The 15,616-nt window shown below is 47.3% G+C and overlaps 1 protein-coding gene across 3 annotated transcripts in view; it reads right to left on the minus strand.

Annotated features, from left to right (window-relative positions):
- nyap2a (neuronal tyrosine-phosphorylated phosphoinositide-3-kinase adaptor 2a) overlaps positions 1 to 15,616 on the minus strand; it is a 226,068-nt gene that overhangs the window by 102,809 nt on the left and 107,643 nt on the right. For all 3 annotated transcript variants that reach the window (XM_059651251.1, XM_059651252.1, XM_059651253.1), the window contains exon 4: positions 4,946 to 6,034. In XM_059651251.1, the coding sequence (XP_059507234.1) occupies positions 4,946 to 6,034 (1,089 nt within the window). The remainder of the gene's footprint in view (positions 1 to 4,945; positions 6,035 to 15,616) is intronic.

The raw sequence follows: 15,616 nt of genomic DNA on the forward strand, positions 1-15,616 counted from the left end.
ACCCTCACAGTCATGTTCGCACACTCGCACTCACTCTCACACACACTCACATGAAGTCTCATTCACAGCCCCTCACAATGACATTCTCACTCTCACACACACACACTCACTCTTACTCACACTCTCACTCATGTCACACTCATGCTCACTCAGACTCACACTCACTCTCTCGCACACCCCTTCACACTCACACTCACAGTCACTCTCTCGCACACCCCTTCACACTCACACTCACAGTCACACTCTCAGTCCCTCTCATTCACACACACACACTGACAATCTCTCACACTCACTCACACTCACACTGTTGCTCACTCTTATTCACACTCACACTAATTCTCACACATTCACTCTCACTCACTCATTCACACACACACACACACTCATTATCACTCACACTCACTCTCATCGCACACTTACACTAACTCTCACACCGACTCACTCTCACACTCAGTCACTCACATTCACAGTTGCACACACGTTCACACTCTGACACACACTCACCTCATATTCACACTCACAGTCAGTCTGGCACTCAGTCAGACTCACACTCAAACTCCCCCTCTCACACACACACACACTCACTCACACACTTTCATATTCTCACACTTGCACTCTCTCACACTCACACACACTTGCATTCACTCACACAGATGCTCACCCTCTACACATACACACATACATTCTTGCTCATATAAGCTGACAAACACACCCACACTCCGATACACATCCTTCCGCACACATTCACACTCACACTGACACTCTCATACACTAACACTCACTCATACTCACTTATACAGATGGAAACTCACACACTCACACACATATTGATAGAACATAGAACATAGAACAGTACAGCACAGTACAGCACAGTACAGGCCCTTTGGCCCACGATGTTATGCTGAACTTTCACCCTAAACCTAAGGTCTATCTAACCTCCACCCCTATCTTACATTACCATCCATATACCTATCTAATAGCCGCTTAAATGCCCCTAATGAGGCCGACTCCACTACACTCTCCGGCAATGCATTCCAAGCCCCTACCACTCTCTGAGTAAAGAACCTACCTCTGACGTCTCCCCTGTATCTACCTCCACTCACTTTAAAACTATGTCCCCTCGTTACAGCTACCTCCACCCTAGGAAAAAGTCTTCAGCTGTCCACTCTATCTATACCGCTGATCACTCTGTACACCTCTATCAAGTCACCGCTCATCCTTTGTCTTTCTGAAGAGAAGAGCCTCAGACTCCCACACACTCACACTCACTCTCATATTCACTCACACACACTCACTCTCATACTCCCATACACTCACACTCGCTCACTCTCATTCTCACTCCCATACACTCACACCCATTCACTCTCATACTCACTCACACACACTCACTCTCATACTCCCATACACTCACACTCACTCACTCTCATTCTCACTCCCATACACTCACACCCATTCACTCTCATACTCACTCACATACACTCACACTCACTCACTCTCATTCTCACTCACATACACACACTCACTCACTCTCATTCTCATCTCATACACTCACTCCCATACACTCACAAAAGGCACAAACTCATATATACTCAAACTCACACGCACATTCACACTCAAACTCAGATACTCTCACACTCAGCACGCTGTCATACTCACATAATCTCTCACTCACACACTTTCACATTCTTACACTCTGTCACACTCACACTCACTCACATATGCTCACACACAATCTCATTCATTCACACAAATGCTCACCCTCACACACACATCCACACACTCACTGTCACACATGCCCACACCCACACAGACACTCACAAATTCGCTCTCTTTCTCTCAAACACACTAGACACACACACAATCACACACATTCACACACGCACACACACTCACACCCCTTCACTCTCTCAGACTCAAACTCACAAACCCACATACTCCTATACTCATTAACACTCACACAGTCACAAACACTTTTCACAAGCACTCACACACACTCAAAATCATAAACACTCTGACACTTATACACTCATGCACTCTCACACTCAATCAATCTCACACTCACTCAAACGCACTCTCACATTCTATCACTCACACTCTCTGACACACACACACACACTCGCGCTTACACAAATGCATTTTCAGGTTGTCACACTATCACCCTGTCACACTCACATTCACTCAGATACACTCACTCACACAGATGCTCAGCTCTACACACACACTCACACACACCGTCACACATACACCTACAATCTCACACACATCCTCACGCAGATATTCACACTCATACTCCCACACGCTTACACACGCATTCACAAGATGCAAACTCACACGTTTTCACACTCACATTCACACATACTCACACTCATACACTTATACTTACACACGATCACCCAAACTCACACACACTCATGCAGAGTCAACTCACATTCACACACTCACAAACTTACACATACTCACAAACACACACACATTCACACACTCACACAGACTCACACTCACTCAAATGTATGCACACTCACCCTTGCATATGCACACACACACATACTCACAATCATACTCACCCACACACTCTCACACTCACAGTCGCATTCACACTCACTCACAAACTCACACACACACAAACACACTCACACACACATCACAGCCACACTCACACTTACACACACTCACACATACTCGTACTCCCTCACACAGTCAGACTCACACACTCACACTCACTCACACACATACTCTCACAAACACAAACACAAACACACACACCCACACAAACACACACCTGCTCACACACACATAAGCATTCACACACTCAGAGTCACACTCACTCACAGTCACCCTCACTCACAATTACACACACTCCTACAAACTTACACACATTCACACACTTTCATTCACACACTCACTCAAGCTCACACACGCAAACACTCATTCGCACACATTCAGACAAACTCAAACTCACACACACATACTAACACATACACTCACACACACTCATACTCATAGACACACTTGCTCCCACACTTAGACTGAAAGTCACACTCACAAACACACACTTAAACTTTCTCACAATCTCACACACACGCCCACACCCAAAAACACATGCACACCCTGACAGACAAGATACACACACACACACACACACACACACAAACAGACACTCACAAATTAACTCCCTCTCTTACACACACACTTACACATACTCACAGTCTCACACTCACACTCACACAGTCACATTCAAACTTGCACACATATTCACACGCACACACACACATATGCATTCACGCAGTCACACACACAGTCAAATACATTCATCTTGCTCACATACACACTCACACACACATTCACACACACTGTCACACACACATTCACACACTCACACACACAGTCTCACACATACACTCTCACAAACATTCACACTCACTCACACATGCCTGCACAGTCATACACACTCACACACAGTCTCTACCTCACACACACTCAAACTCATACACATTTTCACAATCTCACACTCACAAAATTATGCACTCACACTCAAACACTCGCACTATCACACTGTCACACTCACACATTTGCACACTTTCACATTCTCACACTGACACACATTCTCACACATGTACACTCTCAGACACTCACAGTCACTCACATGGATGCTCAACTTCATATACACACACACACCATAAACACACAGACACATACAAACACACACACACACACACACACACACACACACACACACACACACACACACACACACACACATTCCCACACGTACACTCTCATACACAAGAGACACACACACACTCACAGACACTCACAAATTCTCTCTCTCACACACACACTCATAAGCCCACTCTCTCACACACACTCATTCGCATAGATATTCACAAACTCATTCTCTCTCTCACACACACACACACACACACACACACACACACACACACACACACACACTCACATGCACATACACATTCACACACTCACACTGACACACACTCACTCAAACATACACACATTCACCAACACACTTGCACACACAAAACATTCACACACGGACGCACACACTCACACACAGACAGACAGACACACACACTCACTCACACACACACATTCTCACATTCACACACTCACGCACTGCACTTACACTCATACTAACATATATTCACACACTCACCCTCACCACACACTCACCTACACATGCACACACATGCAAACACACACCCACATGCACATACCCACGCATGCACACACTGACCCTCAAGCATACACTCACACGTATACACACGCACACCCTCACACATAAGAGATACACACACAATCACACACACTTACAAACCCACTTTCTCACTCAAAAATACAAACACACACTCACACAGACACTCACAAACTCACTCTGTCTCACACACACACACAAACACACAGTCACACACACACACACACGCACACACACTCACAAACTCACTCTGTCTCACACTCACACACACATGCACACACACTCACAAACTCACTCTGTCACACACACACACACACACACACACACACAGAGTCACACACACACACACACACACAAACACAGACACAGACACTCACACATATACACACACACACACGCACACACACGCAAACGCACACACAGTCGCACATCAGTCTAAAGTAGACATTAAGGTAACACCCCTCAATCTTCTAGATAGAGTCATACGGCGTGGAAACAGACCCCTTTGGTCCAAACAGTGAATGCCAAACATAATCTCCAAGCTAAACTCCTCCCACCTGCCTGCTCCTCACCCATATCCCTCCAAACCTTTCACTTGTGAGGCTGCTTCTCGAGAACTGTGTCCAGTTTTCGTCACCCTGCCCCTCTCCCCACATCCCCAAAAGCTTTCATCTTTGGAATTGAGCATTGAGTGAGCTGTTTTCACATGAAATATAAGACTGAGTGATCACTTACTTTCCATGGGTTCCTTGGATTTCCTCCCACTGGCGGATTTCCTCAGCAGACTCCTTCCTGAGGTAAAGAGACAACTGAGCTCTTCGAGGGGGCTGGTTGGTGTTCTGGAGCGTGCCCCAGTGTGCACAGCCCCATGACCTGTCGAAGAGTTTCCTGTTTTGCCTCCTTCCTGAATGGGGGCTTTTGATGTAGACTGAGGCACTGCGGAGGAACATCTTGGTGTTGGATGGATGGACTCATAGGGTGGAGGTCTTTTTAGGCCCAAAGGAGTCATGGAGCGACCCATGGTGACTGGGGATGGGGATATTGAGTGGCTGAAGTGGCTTTGAAGACTATGAGGTGATGGTGTCCTGTAAAGAGTTGAAGGAAGTGGTGGAGACGAGGCCCTTCCAGTGGTGCATATTCCATGAGAAGGGGGCAGGTCTTTCTCAACTTTCTGGTACCCAACCGCCTGAGCTGGCAGCGCTGATGGGGACGCACTGGCCTGTTTGATGTAGGAGATACTTGTTTCCAGTACTGGCAGCTTAGTGACTTCCAAGGGTGTTAGAGGGGACTCGTCCGAGGTTGGGGAGCATTGTGTGGGAGCAGGGGGAAACACAAGGAGTGGGGGGCGGTGAGGAAGCAGGTTTGGAAATGGAGGTGGAATCTCACAAAAGAAGCCCTTGGGGGTGGATGGCACTGAAGACTTTGTGATTTCCAGGTCAGGCACAGTAGGAGTGGCACACTGAGAATGAGGATCTGCATTAGCTGCGCTGATCCACTTGAGGTCCTGGGCCACCTCATCAAACATTGGATATTTCATTTCTTCATAAACAGCTTCACTTTGATCATCATCATCCCTTTTGACATCCCGTAATATATTCCCAACCATTTCAATGTAGACAGGCTCCTCTTCGTCAGTGCCCTGGGACGAACTGACCGTTTGTCCTAGAGAATTTTCCTTGCTTCCCACTGCCATTGCCTTCCTGCTGCCTTGTCTAGTGCTGTAGGTTTCATCAAAGGAAGTGCTGAGCTGTGTGTTTGGGTCACGTCTCGGCTTCGGAGGTGGGATCTTTTTGCCGTATTCATCGCTGTGCGGTCTGGGTTTTGCTGAAGTTAGGCAAATTGAAACAAGCGTGTTATTACGCAAATCATTTTTTCAGGAACTTTCTAGTTGTAAATTGCTTATTTTATGGGAATATTTAATTTGTTTTTATGGTTATAATGGAAATATTGAGTCATGCATTAACTTTACAAACAAAGGGAATATACTAACAATATCATTTATGATATTTGTTTGGGGGCGTGTGAGTGTAAGTTAAATTATGTTTTGACACACAGAGCAATGCAAAACTAAGGAACAGCATGAAACAAGCTCAATTAATGACCTCGTGTTTCAGAAATGCTACAAAGCTGCTCATTAAAATTATTTTACTTTACAATTGAAACACCTACAATAAATACAATGGTAGCTCTACAATGGTGAGCAATGTGAACAAGCAATTCTATTTAGTTGGTTTCCATTTGTGGTCTTGTACTGGGATGTACATGCTCTTGAATGTGTGACTATGGAGAGATGCCAAATAGATGTGAGGTATTTCACTAAAACAAGGCAGACATTGCTCATGTGAGCTTGTAGCGGATGAAGTCAGGAAATAATTTGCTGTTCCTTCTCTAGGCCATTAATTATACATAAGGATTGAAGGTGAACTCCAATCTGATTCGTAAACCAAGAAAATGCACTCAGATGGAATTGCGTAGCCAGAGGAATCATTGAAACTCTGTACCGTGGCATTGGACTGTGTTTTGTACAGAGTAAATTCTGCTCCCTGGGATTCATTCTCTGTGCCATTACCCAGATTGGCGTATAGTGTACCACATCGGAATTGAGCCACAACGGTAGGAATTCATTCCATCATGATCTCTGAGGAAACAGAAACTCCCATTTCTGTTCATGTTGTATATTTTACTGGAATATTACTATTTAAAGTGTGATTAATTTTTTAAATGACAAGAGCAACCAGGGTCAGGCGATAAAAGCTGCTTAGTCAATGGTGCCCATGTCCAACAAGTGAATGAAAGAAATTTTCTGAAATTGTGTTGATAAGCTATTTCATATCAGAGGGTAATCTTAGAAACAGCAGAGTGACAGTTGGTCCCTGACTTCAAATTGTAAATTCCTTAGAGAGGAACAGTGCTCACCCTGGTGCTTGCTTTTCTAGCATTTTCCTCAATTGAATTTACTGTTGTGTCAGAGTCACCTTGATGTGATTATGGAGCTAACTATTAATAGCAGACGTACCTGACCCATTTGATATTCACTGCAATGACTGCAGTCACCTGGTTTATTCCACCTAGATGGCACTAAAGGGCTAAGCACAGGCAGCATGGAGCATCAGCATCATCCTGAACATGCATAAAAGCTGAAAACGCTTGAAATATTCAGTTGGGTCTGTTGGCTGAGAAACAAGGTTTATGTTTCAGGTCGATAACTTTTCATCAGGATTGGTGAAGATTAGAATTCAGAAGCGTTCTTCATGTTTTTCATTTCTTTTGATCAAACAGGTAAGGATGGGGTTCAGAGATAATGGAAACTGCAGATGCTGGAGAATCCAAGATAACAAAGTGTGGAGCTGGATGAACACAGCAGGCCAAGCAGCGTCTCAGGTGTGTGAAGCTGGATGAACACTCTGATGAAGGGTCTAGGCCCGAAACGTCAGCTTTTGTGCTCCTGAGATGCTGCTTGGCCTGCTGTGTTCATCCAGCTCCACATTTTGTTATCAAGGATGGAATTCAAATGGGTTCTCTACCGTTTGCTCTGCCCACAACCTCTCTCGTAATTTAATCTCTCCTGCCTTCCACCCTATTACAGACCTTCCCTTCATCTGCTTCCCAACAGGCTTGCTCAAATATTTCTAATGTTTCCTAATAATGATGGATTTAATACCCCCTCTGGAGGTGCTTTCAGTGGTGGTAAGAGTCTAAAGATCACCTGAGTATGGTGGACTTCAGCAAGGCATTTGATAAGGTTCCCCATGGTAGGCTCATTCAGAAGGTCAGGAGGAATGGGATACAGGGGAACCTAGCTGTCTGGATACGGAATTGGCTGGCCAACAGAAGACAGCGAGTGGTAGTAGAAGGAAAATATTCTGCCTGGAAGTCAGTGGTGAGTGGTGTTTCACAGGGGTCTGTCCTTGGGCCTCTACTGTTTGTAATTTTTACTAATGACTTGGATGAGGGGATTGAAGGATGGGTCAGCAAGTTTGCAAACGACATGAAGGTTGGAGGTGTTGCTGACAGTATAGAGGGCTGTTGTAGGCTGCAGCGGGACATTGACAGGATGCAGAGATGGACTGAGACGTGGCAGATGGAGTTCAACCTGGATAAATGCGAGGTGATGCATTTTGGAAGGTCGAATTTGAAAGCTGAGTACAGGATTAAGGATAGAATTCTTGGCAGTGTGGAGGAACAGAGGGATCTTGGTGTGCAGATACATAGATCCCTTAAAATGGCCACCCAAGTGGACAGGGTTGTTAAGAAAGCATATGGTGTTTTGGCTTTCATTAGCAGGGGGATTGAGTTTAAGAGTCGTGAGATCTTGTTGCAGCTCTATAAAACTTTGGTTAGACCGCACTTGGAATATTGCGTCCAGTTCTGGTCGCCCTATTATAGGAAAGATGTGGATGCTTTGGATAGGGTTCAGAGGAGGCTTACCAGGATGCTGCCTGGACTGGAGGGCTTATCTTATGAAGAGAGGTTGACTGAGCTCGGACTTTTTCATTGGAGAAAAGGAGGAGGAGAGGGTACCTAATTGAGGTATACAAGATAATGAGAGGCATAGATAGAGTTGATAGCCAGAGACTATTTCCCAGGGCAGAAAAGGCTAACACGAGGGGTCATAGTTTTAAGCTGGTTGGAGGAAAGTAGAGAGGGGATGTCAGAGGTGGGTTCTTTACACAGAGAGTTGTGAGAGCATGGAATGCATTGCCAGCAGCAGTTGTGGAAGCAAGGTCATTGGGGACATTTAAGAGACTGCTGGACATGCATATGGTCACAGAAATTTGAGGGTGCATACATGAGGATCAATGGTCGGCACAACATCGTGGGCTGAAGGGCCTGTTCTGTGCTGTATTGTTCTATGTTCTATGTTCTATAGTTAGGTGGCTGTTTCAGGCTGGTGGGAGCACAATGTTCCTAAAGTGTCTTCTCCTGTTCTGTAGTTCTCAGTGATTGTATTTAATGCACAATATGAACAATTGTAGTAGGCTTTTCCAATAAACAGTAAGGATATGTGAGTGACAGATCAGAACTGACACTTTTAAACAATAACGTCAATAAAGCAAGAGAAGGGAATATGTTCTCCTGGATGTGATGTGCCTCATACATTATGTCAAAGCATTTAAGAATTTGCTCACTTCCAATGCAGTCTTCAAATTGAATTATACAACAGATAAGCCTTTGTCTTATTTGGCCATTATCATCCATCTCCATTGCCTTTGTGCAGATGCTATTACTTAGATTGTTTCTACTTTTAGAGGCTTTCTCTCTGAATCAGCCATTGATTTTGTCTGGATGAATTGCGCATAGTGCTGTCCTATTGCTTTGAAAATTAACCTGTCTAGAGAGGAGCCACGGTTCCTCCCATAATAAAGAGGCCAATTTAAAAAGATATCTGTTATCGTTTAAGCTGCAACTGACAATGTTTATTGTGAAACCACAGAATGGTTCAAGAAAAGCCCTTGATTAACGTGAATGAAGTTGACACTGACCCGATCATGTGATGCAGTCATTTAATGGAATCACATGTTAAAATAAACAATTGGGATGGGATTAAATTGTACATAGTGTTTGATGCCAGTGAACATTCTGGCTGCTTCTGCGAGAGCATTTGGGCTGTTTGAAAGGATAGTTTTGTAGAATTAATCAGAACAGCAGCTCAATATATTTCTGATTAATATTAACAGATAAGAAAGCTGTGGGGTTCTCCAAGCCCATGTTGAGACAATGAGGGTGATGTCACTGTATATGTGCATCAGTACAAGTAAGAATGATTTGTGAAGCACCTTGCCAGTTGTGCTTAGTCTCACAAAGGAGGAAATGTAGCATTTGCTAATTCTGCATCAATGGTATTGAGATTTTTCTGCTGAATGCTAATGTATGAAGGTTTAATGTGTCCACTAGAAGTTCCTCCCTCCTGTTTTAGTCACAGGAATTGGGGATCTATTTAATCCATCCAGAACAGTTAGAGAAGGATCTGAAGAGTGAAGCTGCATTATTTAACTTTGTTGATGCAGCTCCTTCACTTTTGCAACATGCTGCATTTGGCAGTGTCTGGGTAGACTACTCTGGAGTAGTGGGTCAGTCATGATGGTTAATTGTTGGGGTCCTGCGGCTATATTTTGGCAGTTGTTTTAAATTTATTGCTGGCCAACCAGGTTTCAAGAAACCTGACAGCTAAAAGGGTAATAAAATGTGAGGCTGGATGAACACAGCAGGCCAAGCAGCATCTCAGGAGCACAAAAGCTGACATTTCAGGCCTAGACCCTTCATCAGAGAGGGGGATGGGGGGAGGGAACTGGAATAAATAGGGAGAGAGGGGGAGGCGGACCGAAGATGGAGAGTAAAGAAGATAGGTGGAGAGAGTATAGGTGGGGAGGTAGGGAGGGGATAGGTCAGTCCAGGGAAGACGGACAGGTCAAGCAGGTGGGATGAGGTTAGTAGGTAGCTGGGGGTGCGGCTGGGGGTGGGAGGAAGGGATGGGTGAGAGGAAGAACCGGTTAGGGAGGCAGAGACAGGTTGGACTGGTTTTGGGATGCAGTGGGTGGGGGGGAAGAGCTGGGCTGGTTGTGTGGTGCAGTGGGGGGAGGGGATGAACTGGGCTGGTTTAGGGATGCAGTGGGGGAAGGGGAGATTTTGAAACTGGTGAAGTCCACATTGATACCATATGGCTGCAGGGTTCCCAGGCGGAATATGAGTTGCTGTTCCTGCAACCTTCGGGTGGCATCATTGTGGCAGTGCAGGAGGCCCATGATGGACATGTCATCAAGAGAATGGGAGGGGGAGTGGAAATGGTTTGCGACTGGGAGGTGCAGTTGTTTGTTGCGAACTGAGCGGAGGTGTTCTGCAAAGCGGTCCCCAAGCCTCCGCTTGGTTTCCCCAATGTAGAGAAAGCCGCACCGGGTACAGTGGATGCAGTATACCACATTGGCAGATGTGCAGGTGAACCTCTGCTTAATGTGGAATGTCATCTTGGGGCCTGGGATGGGGGTGAGGGAGGAGGTGTGGGGACAAGTGTAGCATTTCCTGCGGTTGCAGGGGAAGGTGCCGGGTGTGGTGGGGTTGGAGGGCAGTGTGGAGCGAACAAGGGAGTCACGGAGAGAGTGGTCTCTCCGGAAAGCAGACAGGGGTGGGGATGGAAAAATGTCTTGGGTGGTGGGGTCGGATTGTAAATGGCGGAAGTGTCGGAGGATAATGCGTTGTATCCGGAGGTTGGTAGGGTGGTGTGTGAGAACGAGGGGGATCCTCTTGGGGCGGTTGTGGCGGGGGCGGGGTGTGAGGGATGTGTCGCGGGAAATGCGGGAGACGCGGTCAAGGGCGTTCTCAATCACCGTGGGGGGGAAGTTGCGGTCCTTAAAGAACTTGGACATCTGGGATGTGCGGGAGTGGAATGTCTTATCGTGGGAGCAGATGCGGCGGAGGCGGAGGAATTGGGAATAGGGGATGGAGTTTTTGCAGGAGGGTGGGTGGGAGGAGGTGTATTCTAGGTAGCTGTGGGAGTCGGTGGGCTTGAAATGGACATCAGTTACAAGCTGGTTGCCTGAGATGGAGACTGAGAGGTCCAGGAAGGTGAGGGATGTGCTGGAGATGGCCCAGGTGAACTGAAGGTTGGGGTGGAAGGTGTTGGTGAAGTGGATGAACTGTTCGAGCTCCTCTGGGGAGCAAGAGGCGGCGCCGATACAGTCATCAATGTACCGGAGGAAGAGGTGGGGTTTGGGGCCTGTGTAGGTGCGGAAGATGGACTGTTCCACGTAACCTACAAAGAGGCAGGCATAGCTGGGGCCCATGCGGGTGCCCATGGCCACCCCCTTAGTCTGTAGGAAGTGGGAGGAGTCAAAAGAGAAGTTGTTGAGTGTGAGGACGAGTTCCGCTAGGCGGATGAGAGTGTCGGTGGAGGGGGCCTGGTCGGGCCTGCGGGACAGGAAGAAGCGGAGGGCCTTGAGGCCATCTCCATGCGGAATGCAGGTGTACAGGGACTGGACGTCCATGGTGAATATGAGGTGTTGGGGGCCAGGGAATTGGAAGTCCTGGAGGAGGTGGAGGGCGTGGGTGGTGTCACGGACATAGGTGGGGAGTTCCTGGACCAAAGGGGAGAAAATGGAGTCCAGATAGGTGGAGATGAGTTCGGTGGGGCAGGAGCAGGCTGAGACGATGGGTCGACCAGGGCAGGCAGGTTTGTGGATTTTGGGAAGGAGATAGAAACGGGCCGTGCGGGGTTGGGGAACAATGAGGTTGGAGGCTGTGGGTGGGAGGTCCCCTGAGGTGATGAGGTCATGAATGGTGTTGGAGATGATGGTTTGGTGCTCGGGTGTGGGGTCATGATCGAGGAGGCGGTAGGAGGTGGTGTCGGAGAGTTGGCGTCTGGCCTCGGCGATGTAGAGGTCAGTACGCCATACTACCACTGCGCCACCCTTGTCTGCGGGTTTGATGGTGAGGTTGGGGTTGGAGCGGAGGGAGCGGAGGGCTGCCCGTTCTGCGGGGGAGAGGTTGGAGTGGGTGAGAGGGGTGGAGAGGTTGAGGCGGTTAATGTCTCGACGGCAGTTGGAGATGAAGAGGTCGAGGGAGGGTAGGAGGCCTGGGGGTGGTGTCCAGGAGGAGGACTTGTGTTGGAAGCGGGTGAAGGGGTCAGTGGAAGGAGGGTTGGGTTCCCGGTTGAAGAAGTAGGCATGCAGGCGAAGACGGCGGAAAAACTGCTCTGTGTCCGCTAAAAGGGTGAAGGAACAGCTGGATCTAGCGGGTAGCACTTTGTAAATTACATGGGTCACAGGACTGGGGGAGAAGACGTGCTTCTGCCTGGGGAGGGGGCTTCCTGCAAACTCATCTCCCAACACACTTGGATTGGGCACTGCACCTCTGGCCACAAAGCTGGGTGGGAGGCGAAGGAAGATACAGAGATACTCCAGTGTTGATTTGGACACGCTTAATCTGTGAGAAAATTGATGGCAGATGGATTTGAATGTAAATAAATGTAAGATAATCCACTTTGGGAGCAGGGAAAGGGTGATGGTTATCTGAATGGCAATAGAGTTGGAAAATGTGTGGTGCAACAAGACCTGGAAAGTTGATGGGACGACATGTTAAAATAAACAATTTGGATGAGATTAAATTGTACCCAGTGTTTGATGCCAGTGAACATTCTGGCTGCTTCTGCTATAGCATTTGGGCTGTTTGAAAGGATAGTTTTGTAGAATTAATCAGAACAGCGGCTCAATATCTGGCTCAATTTCTGGTTGAGCAGCAGCACGAGTGGGAGCTTGGCCCAGGAGCCTGTCGGGAAGCCGGTGAGTCACTGTTTTTGAATCTTTAAAATGCTTACCTCGTGAATAGGCAGAGGTGCACTGAGCAGGAGCGGACATGGGACTGGTGAGTGAGTGAGGTAATATATTTGTGTGGTTGCGTTACCCGAAACACTACCCGGGTAGTGTCTCCCACACATCCTCCTCCTCTAATCAAAATAAAGGTTCTGTGTGCCTGATTGGTAAGGTAACAAGTTTATTTTTTATTCTTTTTAAGCCTTGGGAATTTAGAATAATGGGAACGGAGGTCAGGGCAGTTCAATGTTCCTCTTGAAAACCGCGTTACGGAACTGGAGCTGGAGCTGGATGAACTTCGGATCATTCGGGAGGCAGAGGGGGTTATTGAGAGGAGTTACAGGGAGGTAGTCACTCCTCAAGTACAGGAAAAAGGCAGATAGATTACAGTCAGGGGACAGAAAGGGAACCGGCAGGCAGTGCAGGGATCCCCTGTGGCCATGCCCCTCAACAATAAGTATACCGTTTTGGATACTGTTGGGGGGACGACTTACCAGGGGAAAGCAGTGGGGCACAGGTCTCTAGCACAGAGCCTGTCCCTGCTGCTCAGAAGGGAAGGGGGAAGAGGAGCAGAGCATGAGTCATTGGGGACTCCATAGTTAGGGGGACAGATAGGAGGTTCTGTGGGGACGAGAGAGACTCACGGTTGGTGTGTTGCCTCCCAGGTGCCAGGGTGCGTGATGTCTCTGATCGTGTTTTTGGGATCCTTAAGGGGGTGGGGGAGCAGCCCCAAGTCGTGATCCACATTGGCACCAATGACATAGGTAGGAAGAGGGATGGGGATTTAAGGCAGAAATTCAGGGAGCTCGGATGGAAGCTGAGAGCTAGGACGAACAGAGTTGTTGTCTCTGGTTTGTTGCCCGTGCCACATTCTAGTGAGGCGAGGAATAGGGAGAGAGAGGAGTTGAACACGTGGCTACAGGGATGGTGCAGGAGGGAGGGTTTTGGATTCTTGGATAATTGGGGCTCTTTTTGGGGTAGGTGAGACCTCTACAAGCAGGATGGTCTTCACCTGAACCAGAGGGGTAACGATGTCCTGGAGGCGAAATTTGCTAAGGCTATTCGGGTGGGTTTAAACTAATTCAGCAGGGGGATGGGAACCAAATTTGTAGTTCGAGTATAGAAAAGGTTGAGAGTAGGCAGGTCCGAAATAAAGTTTCAGGGAAGCAAGATGGCACCGGCAAACAAGAAGTTAGTTTGAAGTGTGTCTACTTCAATGCCAGGAGCGTCCGGAATAAGGTGGGAGAACTCGCAGCATGGGTTAGTACCTGGGACTTCGATGTTGTGGCCATTTTGGAGACATGGATAGAGCAGGGACAGGAATGGTTGTTGCAGGTTCTGGGATTAAGATGTTTCAGTAAGAACAGAGAAGATGGCAAAAGGGGCGGAGGTGTGGCATTGTTGGTCAAGGACAGTATTACAGTTGCAGAAAGGATGTTTGGGGACTCATCAACTGAGGTAGTATGGGCCGAGGTTAGAAACAGGAAAGGAGAGGTCTCCCTGTTGGGAGTTTTCTATAGGCCTCCGAATAGTTCCAGAGATGTAGAGGAAAGGATAGCAAAGATGATTCTCGATAGGAGTGAGAGAGACAGGGTAGTTGTCATGGGGGACTTCAACTTTACAAATATTGACTGGGAATACTATAGTTCGAGTACTATAGATGGGCCAGTTTTTGTCCAGTATGTGCAGGAGGGCTTTCTGACACAGTATGTAGATAGGTCAACTAGGGGCAAAGCCACATGAGATTTGGTACTGGGTAATGAGCCTGGCCAGGTGTAAGATTTGGAAATAGGTGAGCACTTTGGTGACAGCGATCACAATTCTGTTATGTTTACTTTTGTGATGGAAAGGGATAGGTGTATACCACTGGGCAAGAGTTATAGCTGGGGGACCGGCAATTATGATGAGATTAGACAAGATTTAGGGACCATAGGATGGGGAAGGAAACTGCAGAGGATGTGCACATTAGAAATGTGGAGCTTATTCAAGGAAAAGCTCCTGTGTGTCCTAGATAAGTATGTACCTGTCAGGTAGGGAGGAAGCTGTAGAGCGCGGGAGCCGTGGTTTACGAAGGAGGTGGAATCTCTGGTCAAGAGGAAGAAGG

The sequence above is a fragment of the Stegostoma tigrinum genome, chromosome 14 (assembly GCF_030684315.1).
Source record: "Stegostoma tigrinum isolate sSteTig4 chromosome 14, sSteTig4.hap1, whole genome shotgun sequence".
Taxonomy (NCBI): domain Eukaryota; kingdom Metazoa; phylum Chordata; class Chondrichthyes; order Orectolobiformes; family Stegostomatidae; genus Stegostoma; species Stegostoma tigrinum.